Here is a 16,387-nt window from a genome sequence, read left to right on the forward strand (position 1 = left end):
TATTCTATGTGGATGGTTTCCGTGCGGATGGTTTGCATGTTAATGGCCTTGTGCGGATGGTGGATTGTTAGATGGTTTGTGTATGGATGGTTTGCATGTGGGTGTGTTGGCTGTGGGTGGTTTGTGTGTGGAGAAGGCTTGCATGACTCGGTCACTGAATGACCTCCTCCTGCTCTGCAGGGATTCTACAATTCTATGTGGATATTTTGCATGTTGATGGTTTGTGTGGATAATTTGTATGTGAATGGTATGCGTGTAGTTGGTTTGCGCAAGGATGTTTTTTGTGATTCAATGGACCAAATGGCCTTCTCTGGCACTGTAGGGATTCTATGCTTCTACTCTGTGGATGGTCCGCGCGTGAGGGGTGCGTGTGCGTGAGAGGTATGCGTGTGAGTGTGAGTAATTTGCGTGCGAGGAGTTGCTGCGAGTCAGTTTGCATTGAATGTACACTGATGAACGTGATATCTAATTACAGTACGCACACGAGAATGTCCGTCTGCTCCTGAGGCACAAAGCAAATCCCAACCTGTTGTGGAGTGGTCACTCACCCCTTTCAATGTCCATCGCCAGTGGTAACGACCTGGTAAGTGCTAAATGATTTGAAACTGTTCGTTACTATTCAACTGCCTTCCCCTTATAATAGTATAGAGAGTGAACTTTTCTCCACTATTTACCAGGATTAACTTCCTGCAGACCCTGCTGTACATTGTGCGCTTGTCAAATGAAGATTAAATTGCGTTTGGTGTAATGCCATCCAAGTTAAATAACCTGCCAACTTCTGCAAGACTGTGGTACATGAATACGACCAGATGGACACCTGCAGCGTTTGTTGGGGGTTTGAATGGCACTACCATTTCTTAATGAATTTTTCAACTACTATCTAATTCCTGCAGTACTGAGTATCGGCCACACGATGGTGCCAGTGCATCATACACAAGTACTGGGACTGCTATTCCCCTCTAGTGGCAGCACCCAGTGCTGCAACTGAGAGAAATAAAATCAAAGTGCCGGAAAAACTCAGCAGGTCTGGCAACATCTCTGGAGAGAGAAACAGAGTTAACGTCTCGAGTCCAATTTGATTCTCCTTTTAGAACCAGCAGGGCCTTTAGACAATTCGAATGGATTACCGTACAGACAGTTTGATAAATAGTAGAGACGTTGTAAAGTGTAACTTTGGGAACTGGTCCAGCTTTAAAAAAGGACTAGAGGAGAGAGTGTGTGGAGTAGAGTTACCAAAATGATAACGTTTCATTTCTGCTGAGGAAGACCAAGAGAAGCTGGGGTTGTCCTTTCCAGACTCGATGGGCCAAAGGTTCTCTTCTGCACTGCAGTATTCTGTGATTTGAAAAGTCTTAGAGATTTTCAGGGCTTGATCAATAGCCTCATCTGTGTTGTAAGGTTCTAAGATTATACGAAGAGCAGCATTTCAATACATTTCAGTATCCATCCTGTTTGGCAAATGTGAATAAATTAACACAATCTGTATTGGAGGGACAATACCATTATCCTCTCCCCAGATCCATCAATGGCACCTTCCCCCCGTCACGGACCTTCCTCTGGTCCAACAATTCACCTTCCCCCTGTCACGGACCTTCCTCTGGTCCGACAATTCACCTTCCCCCTGTCACGGACCTTCCTCTGGTCCAACAATTCACCTTCCCCCGTCACGGACCTTCCTCTGGTCCGACAATTCAGCTTCCCCCGTCACGGACCTTCCTCTGGTCCAACAATTCACCTTCCCCCTGTCACGGTCCTTCCTCTGGTCCGACAATTCACCTTCCCCCGTCACTGACCTTCCTCTGGTCCAACAGTGTCGATAGAGTTTCCTATTGAACGTGCCCCTCACCGTGGAAAAACCCATGGTGGGATGCCCCCCTCACCGTGGAGAAACCCATGGTGGGACGCCCCCCTCACTGTGGGGAAACCCATGGTGGGACACGCCATCAGCAGGACCGGACAATTCTACCAGTGTGAATTTCACAATTGGAAATCCCATCTGTACACATCACATTCTGCAGGATTTCCCAATTCTGATCTTGCATCCCAAAAATCATCATCATAGAAATCCTACAGTGCAGAAGGAGGCCATTCGGCCCATCGAGTCTGCACCGACCACAATCCCACCCAGGCCCTACCCCCACATATTTACCCGCTAATCCCTCTAACCTACACATCCCAGGACTCTAAGGGGCAATTTTTAACCTGGCCAATCAACCTAACCCGCACATCTTTGGACTGTGGGAGGAAACCGGAGCACCCGGAGGAAACCCACGCAGACACGAGGAGAATGTGCAAACTCCACACAGACAGTGACCCGAGCCGGGAATCGAACCCGGGAACCTGGAGCTGTGAAGCAGCAGTGCTAACCACTGTGCTACCGTGCCGCCCAAAATGGGAGCAGAAAATCCCCACCCGGAGTTCAGCTCTTTTGTCCATGTTTGAACCAAGGTTATAATGAGGTCATGAGCTGAGTGACCCTGGCGAAACCCAAACTGAGCAGGTTATTGTTGAGCAGGTGCTGCTTGAGAGCCCTTCAGTCATTTTACTGATGATCGAGTGTAGACTGATTGGGCGGTAATTGGCCAGGTTGGATTTATCCTGTTTCTTGTGTACAGGACATACCTGGGCAATTTTCCACATTGCCAGCTAGATGCCAGTGTTGTGGCTGTACTGGAACAGCTTGGGGAGGGGCAAGTTCTGGAGCACAAGTCTTCAGTACAAAGCTGGAATATTGTCAGGGCCCAAACCCTTTTGCAGTATCCAGGGCCTTCAGCCATTTCTTGATATCAAGTGGAGTGAATCAAATTGGCTGAAGACTGGCATCTGCGATGCTAGGAAGAATGTGGAGAGACAGTAAAAAAATAAAGAGAGCAACTCTCAAGGAGGTGCAGGAATAGAGTTCGATTCCCGGCTTGGGTCACTGTCTGTGGAGTCTGCACGTTCTCCCCCTGTCTGCATGGATTTCCTCCAAGTGTTCTGGTTTCCTCCCACAGTCCAAAAGACGTGCTGGTTAAGTGGATTGGCCACGCTAAATTCTCCCTCAGTGTATCCTAGCCAAACAAGCGCTGGAGTGTGGCAACCAGGGGATTTTCACAGTAACTTCATTGCAGTGTTAATGTAAGCCTACTTGTGACACTAATAAATAAACTAAACCTGAGATGGACGGGGATCTGGCTGTCTTAGCGCAGGAATCGCAAAAGGCTCGTATGCAGGTACAGCATGTATTTAGGAAAGTGAGGCATAGAGTATAAGATCAGGGGGGTTATGATGGAACTGTATAACATATTCATTAGGCCACAGCTAGAGTATTGTGTGCAGTTCTGATCACCATGCTTTCGGAAGGAAGAGATTGCACTAGAGAGGGTGTAGAGGAGATTTACCAGGATGTTGACTGGACTGGAGTGTTTCAGCTATGAAGAGAGGCTGGATAGGCTGGGGTTGTTTTCCTTGGAGTAGAGAAGGCTGAGGGGGGAATCTGATTAAGGCGTACACAGTTATGAGGGACATAGCCTAGATAGGAAGAAACTTTTTCCCCCTAGTAGAGGGGCCAATAACCTGGGGACATAGAGTTAAGATCAGGGGCAGAAAATTTAGTGGGGATTTGAGGAAAGGCTTTTTCACCCAGAGGGTAGTGGGAATCTGGAACTTACTGCCTGAAAGGGTGGTAGAGGCCGGAACCCTCATAACATTTAAGAAACTTTTAGATCAGCATTTGAACCAACATGGCATACAAGGCTACGGACCAAGTGCTGGAATTTGGGATTAGAATTGGGCTTGATAGTTGGTGCAGACATGATAGCCAAAGTGTCTCTTTCTGTGCTGTGAAGCTCTGTGATCCAAGACTGTGACTCTCTTATTCACTGTCCTTTAACTGTACACAGGCAGTGAATGAGCTGCTGGCCAATGGGGCTGACCCAAACCTGCCACTTACTCACGGAGTGGGGAGTGCATTGTGTGCAGCTCTGAACACCAAGTATGAGCACAAGAGAAGCCTGGCCAAGAGACTGGCACTGGTAAGTATCAAAGAAATGGGGGCACGTCATGGCGTCGGTGAGATTGCCTGTTGTCACACTGTAAAACAGAGAGGTCCCCTGTGTAGATAAATAGGAGAAGTGCTGCCCAGACTAAGCCTGTGCACCTGGCTAATTTCCAGCAGGTTTAATGGTGCACACTTTATAGCTGGGTGTCAGGGAATGATTCCCTGAAGATTGCTGGGTCAAGGCTCTTTGGCTCCCAAATATTGTGTCCCTGTGCTGATATTCATGGCAGTCAGCAAGTGGAAGCAAGATAATTCCCCCACCGGACTAGGGGGCACAATTGTTTCCATTCCAGTGGCTGCCATTCGGCCCCTGTATAACATCGGCAAAAAACAGTCAGTCAGAACAACCTGGATATACTGAAGAGAGACATGTTGTCGAAACTTGTCCTCTTTCACTCATCAGGACAAATGCGAGTGTTCCAAATTTCCAACAGTCATGACAATTTATAGTGCAGGTGAAAAGAATGCTGATTGGTTGGCAAGTCGCATCTGATTGGCTGAGGTGTTACCATGGCGAAGGAAAATGGCAATTAGTGCAAGGCAACAAACTTTGGGAACATGACTCTCCTGTCAGCAATGCTGAAGTCAGCATGACCACCTGTCAAGGTCCTATTCCCGATCTCTTTGGAAACCTGTTCACAGGATGCGTCTGCTAGCTTCAACATGCCTTCAAAAAGCAGCTTCTCTCCTCTTCTGCTGGGGAGCAAAGGGACGGAGAGTGGATAGCCCCAAATATTGACCTTTGCTGGGTCAGAATGGGTCCCTCAGGCACTGCCCAGTAAGGCTGTAGCCCCCTGGTGGACACAAATTGTCAGGAGTCAACCTGAGGTTAGAGACAGGAAAGTTCCTCCCCCACCACCCACATGCCCCTGGGGACAGAGGGTGAAGGGGCAACAGAAAATGGCTGCCTGAATTTTCCATTTGCAACACTGTCCTGTTTCTCCTAGGTCGTCAAGTTACTCGATGCCGATGCCAATATTTTGATGCCCGTCGAACTTATGTCTCCAGATGGTCAAGCTATAGGAACAGCTCTGGATTACGGATATTACAAATACTACCAGGTAATCGTTATCAGCTTCATACTCCCTCCTCATTTGTTAAAGCTTCTCCATTTCTTTGGAGTTTTCATTAAACATCACCCTAACCACCAGACCTTTCCCTAATTCCCACCATCCTGGTCCAGCTTCCAACAGCCTGGGATGTCTCAGCGATTCAATCTCACATCTGACTTGGAAGGTCATGAGTTCAAATCCCCTCCAGAGATTTGGGCGTACAACCTAGCCAATGATCCAGTGCAGCACTGAGGGTGAACTGCTCTGTCAGAGGTGCCATCTTTCAGATAAGATGTTAAATGGAGATCCTGTCTGCCCTCTCTGGCAGATTAAAAAATCTGCTGGTTCTCTCTGGTTTCCTCACCAATATTTGTAATGGTGATCTGCCCAAGGATAGGATCAAGACCACTTTGGTCTTATTGACATCTCCCAGCAAGGTATTTTTAAAGGTCATGTGATCATATCAGAATCTTTGTTACCTGCTATTCTTCAAAAACTTCATCACACCTGGACACAGACTGGAAAAGAAGGTTCAAAAGAAAGACAGTATGTTGGCCAGTTATGAACAATGACATCGAGGTCATTGTCAAGAAGAGGCATATCAAGAGCATTTGTCAAGTCAGCACAACGCACTATTGATTCCGTATGAGATTTCTACCCATCCTTGGTCCACAACCACATCCAACATCTTTCTTATCCAAGGCATTAACTTCATTGTCAACTACTTTACCAAGTACCTCGTTACTCAACAATTGCAAAATGTGTCATTTTAAGACTTTTGGTTTTTCACTGTGCCTGTGGAGATTATTATGGATAATGCTCCTCAATTTATTGGTCAACCATTTCAGAATATGTGAGAGAAGTGGATTATCTATCATATACTTCTTTTCCTCATTGCCCTAAACATAATAGCCTAGCTGAACACAATGAAATCCCTAATTCTCAAATGTAGATAGACCAAGCAAGGTCTACACATTGCAAAGTTACATCTGAGAGTGAGACTAGTCCATTTCTGACAGAGCTCATGTTTGGCAAACCATTGTCAAATCCATTCTACTCTCTCAGAAACTATGGAGCAACATTGAAAACTGCAAGAGAAGATGACCAGTGTGTGCCATGTTTACAGTTGGGACAAATTCTCATTAAACATCCAGGATGCTACAGAAGGTACATGGCAACCAGCCCAGATGATGAGGATTTGTTTACGACCAAGTTCCTATGAAATCATTACACACAGGGCACAATGTTGAAGTGTGATTGAGGACAAATCAGATCGATTCCATCTCCTCAATCACCGTATAGTCTTATTGCTTCTAGAACAAGATCCTGAATGAAAGCAGGAACAACATCCAAGAGTTACAGTGGATTTGGTTTATTTGGACTTTCAGAAGGCTATCGACAAAGTCCCATAGAAGAGATTAGTGTGTAAAATTAAAGCACACGGGATTGGAGTTAGTGTATTGAGATGGATAGAAAACTGGTTGGCAGACAGGAAACAAAGCGTAGGAATTAACAGGTCATTTTCCGATTGGCAGGCAGTGACTGGTGGAGTAGGGTTCAGTGCGGGGACTCCCAGCTATTTAATAATTTAGCTGAGGAAACTAAATGTAATATTTCCAAATTTGGAGATGACACAAAGCTGAGTGGGAGGGTGAGCTTTGAGGAGGATGCAGAGATGTTTCAGAATGATTTAGACAAGCTGAGTGAGTGGACCAATGCATGGCAGATACAGTACAACATGGATAAATGTGAGGTTATCCACTTCGGTAGCAAAAACAGGAAGGAAGATTATTATCTGAATGGCTATAGATTGAGGGGAATCTGCAATGAGACCTGGGTGTCCTTGTACACCAGTCACTGGAGGTAAGCATGCAGGTGCAGCAGGCAGTAAAGAAGGCAAATGGTACATTCACCTTCATGGTGAAAGGATTCAAGTACAGGAGCAGGGGGATGTCAATTATACACGGCCATGGTGAGGCTATGCCTCGAATACTATGTGCAGTTTTGTTTAGGGTTATATTTGCTGGCGTTCAGAAGAATGAGGGGGATCTCATAGAAACCTATAAAATTCTAATAGGACTAGACAGGGTAGATGCAGGAAGGATGTTCCCAATGGTAGGGGTGTCCAGAACCAGAGGTCATAGTGTAAGGATAAGGGGTAAAACTTTTATGTCTGAGATGAGGAGAAATTTCTTCACCAAGAGAGAGTGGTAAGCCTGTGGAGTTCTCTACCACAGAAAGCATTTAAGGTCGAAAAAAATTTATGTTTTCAAGAAGGAGTTGCCCTTGGAGCAAAGGGGATCAAAGAATATGGGGGGGGAGGTGGGATCAGGTTATTGACAAAGAACAAAGAACAGTACAGCACAGGAACAAGGCCTTCGGCCTACCAAGTCTGTGCTGACACAGATGTCTCTCTAATCTAATATTTTCTTGCCTCTACGTGGTCCATATCCATTGCAGGTGCAATGGATCACAAAACGTTGCAGGTGCAGCAGGTAATTAAGAAGGCAAATGGAATTTTGTCCTTCACTGCGAGAGGGATGGAGTTTAAAAACAGCAAGTTTATGTTGCAGCTGCATAAGGTGCTGGTGAGGCCACACCTGGAGTACTGTGTACAGTTTTGGTCTCCTCACTTGAGAAGGAATATACTGGCACTGAAAGGGGTACTGAGGAGATTCACGAGGTTGATTCCGGAGTTGAGAGGGTTGGCTTATGAGGAGACACTGAGTAGACTGGGGCTATACTCATTGGAATTCAGAAAAATGAGAGGAGATCTTATAGAAACAGAAGATTATGAAGGGAATAGATAAGATAGAAGCAGGGAAGCTGTTTCCACTGGCAGGTGAAACTAGAACAAGGGGGCATGGCCTCAAAATAAGGGGAAGCAGATTTAGGACTGAGTTGAGGAGGAACCTCTTCACACAAAGGGTTGTGAATCTGTGGAATTCCCTGTCCAGTGAAGCAGTTGAGACTATCTCATTGATTGTTTTTAAGGCAAGGATAGATAAATTTTCGAACACTAAAGGAATTAAGGATCATGGTGAGCGGTGGGTAAAAGGAGCTGAGTCCAAGAAAAGATTAGCCATGATCTTATTGAATAACGGAGCAGGCTCGAAGGGCCTGATGGCCTACTCCTGCTTCCAGTTCTTACATTCTTATTCCTTGCCCATTCATGTATCGATCCAGATGCCTCTTGAATGTTGTTATAGAATCTGCTTCCACCACCTCCTCCGGCAGCACGTTCCAGGCATTCACCATCCTGTGAGAGAAAAACATGCCCCTCAAATCTCTTTTCAACTTTCCCCCTCTCACTTGCAACCTATGCTCTCGAGTAATTGACCCTTCGACCCTGAGAAAAAGACTGACTATCCACTCTGTCCAAGCCTGTCATAATCTTGTAAACCTCTATCAGGTCCCCCCTCATCCTGTGACATTTCAATGAAAACAATCCAAGTTGTTCAACCTTTCTTCATAGTCCATTTCCTCCAAACCAGGCAACATCCTGGTATCCTCTTTTGCATCCCTTCCAATACATCAACATCCTTCTGGTAGTGTAGCAACCAGAATTGTACACAATACTGCAAATGCGTTCTAAACAAAGTCTTATACAGCTAGGTCATGATTTTCCAATATTGAGTTGGATGATTAGCCATGATCATAACGAATGGTGGAGCAGGCTTGAAGGGCCAAATGGCCTCCTCCTGCTCCTATTTTCTCTGTTTCTATGACCCCACAGTTCACTGTGAGCAATTATAGACACCTCCAGACAAGGTTACCATTATAAGATCTAGGCGTACCAGCAGATTACCCCTATGCTTTAGGTACTCATAGATTCATCAGTTGTAACTAAACATAAACAAGTAACCACATATTTATTTGGAAAGGGCGAGGAAGAGTATTTTTAAAAAGGGGGATGTTGAAATATGCCTTTAAGAGATAAGACGAGAGGAAAGGTGTGCCAGGCAATCTGCCCCAGGACAGATTGGGTGTGGCACATCTGGCTGCGTGACATTAAACATCTCGATCTTGTTTTATGCACAGGATTCAAAAATAGCACAGACACCTTACCACGCCCTGACACCTGAAGAACGGGAAATCTATAACTCCCGGCATGAACTTCTCAGCTATCTGAGCCAACCATTTCGCAAGTCTTCCATCACCAAGGAACGGAAGAGGTTTGATGACATCATACAAAACAAACTAAGTAAGGAGGGGCATGGTAACAGCTTTCTTTTTGACGTGGTAACTGAGCTTCGGCTCTGACTTTCTCACCCAGACTTGCCTCCCAGGGAATGGCCTTTTCTGTTTCTATTCTGCATGTTCATATATTCCTGATCCTGTAAAAAGCCATAATCTCCTTTATGCATCCCTTACAAGGGGCCGTACCTTGCCTACTCTATTCTTGATTGTGTCTTGGACCACCCGCTGCATCTACTATGCCAATTCCTGAATGTGAGTTCCTGAAGAGCTATCATTAGTAAGCAGTTGGAAACGTTAGGGGAGGATGCTCCTGTCTGAGAGTTGGAGTCAGAGCTTCAACCTGGGACACTGAGAAATAGACTGTTCCCATCCCCAAATGGAGGATGGGTGATCAGTTGCTGATGTCCTTTAGGAAGTTTATATTTTTCAGGCAGTGCATCTCGGATGCCCAGTGGACAGTGCCAGCTGGCACTGCCCAAGAGGCATCCCTCTGTCCTGACCTCCCGGCGGGCCTCAAGTCCCACCAGTGAGGCTATCATGCCTGGTCCTCATTGTTGGGGGCGGCACGGTAGCACAGGGGTTAGCACTGCTGCTTCACAGCTCCAGAGACCTGGGTTCGATTCCCAGCTTGGGTCACTGTCTGTGTGGAGTTTGCACGTTCTCCTCGTGTCTGCGTGAGTTTCCTCCGGGTGCTCCAGTTTCCTCCCACAGTCCAAAGATGTGAGGGTTAGGTTGATTGGCCAGGCTAAAAATTGCCCTTAGTGCCCTGAGGTGCGTAGGTTAGAGGGATTAGTGGGTAAATATGCAGGGATATGGGGGTAGGGCCTGGGTGGGATTGTTGTCACTGCAGACTCGATGGGCCAAATGGCCTCTTTCTGTACTGTAGGGTTTCTATGATTCTATACGTGATTCCCACTGATGTGGACCTCCACCGGTGGGGTCAGAAATATTAGCGCGCCCAGATGATTGCGCTAATAGATGTAAATTATGATTTCCATATTATAATCAGCCTCAATTTGTTCCCCAGCGCGAGGCTGATTACGTGGAAAAAAAATGGCCCAGGAAGTTCACAACCAGTGTACATTTTTGCCTATCTGCTGACATTTCCCAGCCCGTTTGCCATCTTTTGGTTCTGCAAGGTCCACTTTTCACATAAGCAAAAAATGTAAGATTTGATATGAACAATTTATGATCTCGTTCTTGTCTCAGAGACACGACGTACCTATTAAATCGCCTCTTAACCTTGTCTGCTCCGAGAATGACTCGGGTGGGATTTTCCGGCCGCGCTCGCCCCGAAACCAGAAAATCTCGCCTGAGGTCAATGGACCTTTCCATGCTCAGCCCCTCACCTGCTCCAATTCCCGGGATGGGCAGAATGGAAAAATTCTAGTCTCTCCAGATAACTAAAGTCCCTCTTCCCTGCTGCTATTCTTGTAAAACTCTTCAATGCCCATGTCAAATCCTTTACATCCTTCTGAAAACATAGTACCTAGCAGTGGGCATAATACTCTGCTGTAGAGCCGAACTATGATTAATAATGCTTGAGCATGATTAGTAATTGATTGTTCTTTGAGGATGCTGGTTACAACTGGTCCTCAGTTCTTTGGGATGGTGCTGAGGAGGAAAGAAAGGCTGCTTTCCCCCATGGCAGGTTTGGTGGCGGGGTGAGAAGGGGGCATTTAATGATGGCCAGGGGACCCTCCTGCCTCCACCCCGATTATGTCCATGGCGGAAACGATGGCTCCTCCACCCTGCTACTAATCGAGGCCCTAAAGCTAGCAATTAGTGTCCACTTAAGGGTCTTATCTTGCTGCCACTAGTGTTAACCCAGCGGTGGGCAGACAACTCGCCATGTGGGAGCATGACAAGCAAACCCTGGCAGTTTACATGAAAGCTTGTCAAGCGTCTTCCTCATTCAAACACACTCGGTACCTGATCAAGGGAACCAGCATTTGGAAGGAGGAGGTCCCATTGAGAGCCACCACTCTACCCTTGCTGCTTGTGACTCCCCAGTCCCACCATCACTCACCTGTGGCCCGCCTGGATGCTAGGCCTCTGGTGGGTGTAGTACCAGCAGCAGCCATCACCTCCCTGGTGGTGCCGCTGAGTACAGAAGAACTGCAGGCCCCTGATTGGCTGACAGCTCTTGGCGGATGGGATCTCCGTCCCCGGGGTCCTTGATTCTGAGGAAGGCCCGTCACCTGCCCAAGTGGTGCAAGATGTGGCACTTCCTCCCAAAAAGAGATGGTATATAGGTCTCACTGGCTCCACATCACCTCCACAAGTGCATGTGTGGTCAGATTGTGTGGCTGCTTGATTGAACCCCCTACATACACAAAGACAGAGCTTCCTCCAGTGCAGGCGTGAGCTTCAGACCATAAGAACATCGGAACCAGAGTGGATCATTCAGCTCCTCAAGTCTGTTTTGTCATTCAGTGCAGAGCTGTATCTGAACTCCACCCACCCGGGTTGCTTCCATATCCTTACACCAACCTCAGATTTTTAAGATTATTAATTGAGCTATCATCTAATGTATTTTCTGGAGAAGTTGGCAGGTTGGGGAGGAGGGTAGAGCCTGGGGGTGGTAAGGGTTCCAATAATGAGCATCCTTTGTAGATGAGGTGGATTACTTCAGGAAGGGTGATAGATGCAGATAGTGAAGGTGTGACCTGTCATCCAGTTTCCTCACACAGTCACATTGTGATGAGGGAGAGGGGCTTTAGACACGCTAATTTTCCAGTTCATGTCTGACGAATGGATATTCTGGCTGTGTCTCAGCATTTGTTCCTTAGCTTCTCCTTGATGTCTGTATCTCTCGCTCACTCTACCTCTATCTTCACCTCTAATCTCTCACAATATATGAATTATGTATAAGTGAATTGGTTAGGGATGCAGAGCAATGTCCATTGCATGGGTTCAATTCCCTTGATGTGGAGATGCCGGCGTTGGACTGGGGTAAACACAGTAAGAGTACTTCAATTCCCATACCAGCTGAGGGTATTCATGAAGGCTCCACCTTCTCAACCTTGTCCCTCGCCTGAGGTGTTGTGATCCTCAGGTTAAAATCACCACCTGTCAACTCCCTCTTAAAAGGAGAGAGCAGCCGATGGTCATCTGGGAATATGGTGACATTACATAGAAACCCTACAGTACAGAAAGAGGCCATTCGGCCCATCGAGTCTGTACCGACCACAATCCCACCCAGGCCCTACCCCCATATCCCTACATATTTTACCCGCTAATCCCTCTAATCTACGCATCCCAGGACACTAAGGGGCAATTTTAGCATGGCCAATCATCCTAACCCGCACATCTTTGGACTGTGGGAGGAAACCGGAGCACCCGGAGGAAACCCACGCAGACACGAGGTGAATGTGCAAACTCCACACAGACAGTGACCCAAGCCGGTAATCGAACCCAGGTCCCTGGAGCTGTGAAGCAGCAGTGCTAACCACTGTGCTACCGTGCCCCCTTTATTAATTATATTTATCTATTTATTTCTTCCTGTCTACTTCAGTTAACCACAGAAGTCAACTGAGTGTAAACTGCCAGTGAATTAATGGGCTGCCCCGCCACCTCTTGACCTCCGCCCCACCCCCTCAGGGCCTCCCCTACCCTCCTCTCCCTGGGTCCCTGGTACTTATCAGCACTGCAGTTCCTGAGTCTCATGCACAGCGCTGCAGGACCTCTTCCGCCCACTTCAGCGCAATGCCTGAATGGGCTGGAGAGTGGTCGGCCAACCTAATTGACCGACAGCCCTCCAAGGTGGAACTGCCCTCCAATCACAGATGGAAATTCCGCCTACTTCTAATCAACACTCACTAGAGTGTGAAATAACAAAGAGCCTGTCAACATCGGCTTGCTGCCAACTCTCCAGATGACTGGCATCAGGCACCAGTGAACTGATGGACTGCATGTCCGTGCGGGTTCAGGTAAACCTGACCCTCGTACTTTTGTGCCCTCCATAATGCACAACCGATCCATGTGTAACATGCCCTGGATTTTTCTCTTTTCACACAGGGATTGGGCCCACGATGCATTTTGCAAGCACAGTAGAGTGTGTGAGGAGTTTGGCTGGGGAGGCAGATCAGTTAGCAGGCCCACCTGGGTTCTCCAACATAGCAGCCCAGAGCCCAACAACGTTTAAAGGTCCCCTAAACCTTAGCACTCACCCACACCCCCATACCAACATGTCCCATCAGATCATCAATGCCACCCCATGTCCCCACAGACTTCTCCATGATACCTCCACTCCTCCTATGTATGCTCCACAGCCACTCACACAGCATGCATGCACTATGAACAATCCTCACAAACCATGTAATAGCTGCATTAAAAATGCATCCATGTTACAAGACAGCATTCACTAGATATTTGAAGATGTGAACACCTTTCACACTTACCTGTTTTAGCTATCTGGCTTTCCCCGCAATGGTCACAACTCTTCAAGGAGACATTTATTTTTGGACTTTCCAAACCCCGCACCACCACAGGAAAATTGTGGGTGGGAGAAACAACAATTTTCCAGTGGCCCTCACAATGGAGACCCTGCCCTGGGAGGAATGTGTGCACATTCTGCAAACCAGCCCTTCCCGACCCATCAAAAAAGCCACATTAAAATGGTGCAGGGCCAGAAGGGGAGAGAAGAATTGTTTTTTCTCTAAAAGGAATCTAAAGTGCATCTTTTTTGCACCACAATTCCTGCCCTCCCCTTGGAGACAAAAAACAGTTGGACAAGTCCAAATTTAAGGCGGCACAAATCTAATTAGCAATTTCCTTTCTTCCACCGATCAATTGGATATATTTAAAAAGGAAATATTTTCAGGGCTACTGGGGCAGGGGAATGGGACTAATTAGGCATCTCATCCAGATGAACTGATTCAGGCACCATAAACCAAATGGCCTCCTTCTGTGCGATAGGACCCAATAGTCTCTAGATTCTCTTGTTTAAGTCCCTAAGTTTAAAAGTGAGACTTTATGCAAGGCTCAATCCCTCAGAACAGGCCTTAGTGCAGAACACCACACAACTCCATAAGGTTGGAGAGGCAGAGAGCTTGGGCTTTGAAAGCCTCGCAGACTATAGGAGTGAAGGAAGATATTGAGAGACCTGCCTTTGCTAGAGGCAGCCATTTTATCCCTGGTTTTTCCTCAAAATATCCGCTGATGTCTCTCTGTGCTCCATACAGCCACTGCTTCATTAAAGGGCAAGCACAAGGGATTTGGTGCATTTCTGACTACAAGACGGCTATTTTTGCAATGCGAGGTTTTTATTGTTAGTCCATTAGGCAGGAGATTGTTTTTCTATTAGGGTCTTCTCATTCATCAGTGTCTTAATCATGGAAAGGCTATAGTTTCTGATTGCCTGCTCACAATTACAAGTAGATAGACTCAGCTCCTGACAGCTCATATTATTCTCTTACTCAGCTGGGATGCTTCTCTCTTATAATTGATCCGGAGCATTTTAAATCCCCAGTTTAGCTTTGGACCAGATCTGTCTGTATGTCTGTGTTTTTTCCCTTTTACCACAATCCATAAACTTCAGTGTGGAAATGTTAGAATTCCCCGTCACAGTGTGGCAGGAAGGTGCAAATTCTGGGAGACGTTACTTCGTATTCACTTGAAATAATGGGTCTCTCTTCATGGGTACAATCGAAGGGGTGGTGGGGTGGAAAATTATCCCATTCTTCCTGGAAACATCTATATATAAAAACATCATGGAAAATTTACTCAGTGAATGCTCCCGCTATACTGTCGCTATACTGCAATCTTCCACCATCCTGACTTGGAAATATAGCGGCCGTCCCTTCACTGTTGCTGGGTCAAAATCCTGGGACTCCCTCCCTAACAGCACTAAGGGTGCACTTACACTACATGGACCGCAGCGGTTCAAGAAGGCAATTCACTGCCACCTTCTCAAGGGGTAGTTAGTGATGGGTAATAAATGCTGGCCTGGCCAGCGATCACATTCCCATGAAAGTATAAAACCGAACCTTGTTACACGTATGTTCTCAATCATTGAAACCATCAAACCACAGGAGATTGAAGGAGAGCAAGAGGCTATTCTACCCATCATAGTAGAGCAATCCAAACCAAGACCCATAGCATACTCCTCTTTACTCACAATCCATTTTCTTTTGTGCTTCCAATAATTTATCCAATTTTTCCTTAAATGATCCAATAGTTTCCATCCCTAGCACAAACATTCCACAGATTAATAGGCTAAGAAAAATCTTGTAATTCACATCTTACACGTTCAGTGACAATTGTAAATTGATGACCAGCGATATTTACTAGTTTACGCCATCAAGACTTCTTCATTTTTTAAAACATCTAGTAAATCCTTCCCTCCTCCTCAAAACTATCTCTAGTATCTCAAGCTTCATCTCATGACTATTTCTCACCCCATGATATTCTCCTGGTAAAATCTACACTGTGTTGTTTCCAAAGGTAATGTCCTTTCTAATAACAGAGCACCCAAAACTCAAGGTGGTCTAACTATGACAATTGTTTTGTAATAAGTCACTTGCCGGGATTCTCTGATCTCGTTCATCCCACCCCCACTGCCAGTGAGAACAGAGATTTTGGTGCTCAGCCAAACCTCCATTCACAGCAACAGGACCAGAGAATCCCAGCCGTGGGGTAGGTCGGAGAATTCCGGCCATTATTACTATTATTCACTATTTATAAAACCCAAAACGTCATTGGCTATTTTGCATTGTTTCATCCATCTGAACCTTCAGAGAATTATATATCTGAACTGCTGAGCTCAGCAGTGCTGTTTTCTACTGCACGCACACTCCCGATCTTTGATTTTCCTTCCTCACGTTTCCCCACATTAAAATGGATGTTCCACCCATTCCATCCACCCTCCAATTTTTTCCAGTCCTCCTCACTGGGTGATGAATCTCCAAGGGAGGAGACCTGTGCTGAGGTCAGAAGGAAGTGTTTCAAGCTGGGCTCTGGGAGCTGGGCTGCACTCACAGAGTGGCAGATAGTAACAAATTTGTGTAAGAATCAGAAGCCTCTGTGCATCACTCTTATAAGCTGGTGTCCAGCACAAGCATTTGAAAGATGTGCAGTTGCAACATCTAAAATT

General features: G+C 46.4%; 1 protein-coding gene across 1 annotated transcript in view; it reads left to right on the forward strand.

Annotated features, from left to right (window-relative positions):
• The window catches only part of ankmy1 (ankyrin repeat and MYND domain containing 1), an 80,890-nt gene that overhangs the window by 42,239 nt on the left and 22,264 nt on the right, over positions 1-16,387 (forward strand). The window contains exons 10-13 of the mRNA XM_078210132.1: positions 476-583; positions 3,882-4,013; positions 4,987-5,100; positions 9,133-9,295. Of these exons, the coding sequence (XP_078066258.1) occupies positions 476-583; positions 3,882-4,013; positions 4,987-5,100; positions 9,133-9,295 (517 nt within the window). The remainder of the gene's footprint in view (positions 1-475; positions 584-3,881; positions 4,014-4,986; positions 5,101-9,132; positions 9,296-16,387) is intronic.

This window comes from Mustelus asterias, chromosome 3, assembly GCF_964213995.1.
Source record: "Mustelus asterias chromosome 3, sMusAst1.hap1.1, whole genome shotgun sequence".
Taxonomy (NCBI): domain Eukaryota; kingdom Metazoa; phylum Chordata; class Chondrichthyes; order Carcharhiniformes; family Triakidae; genus Mustelus; species Mustelus asterias.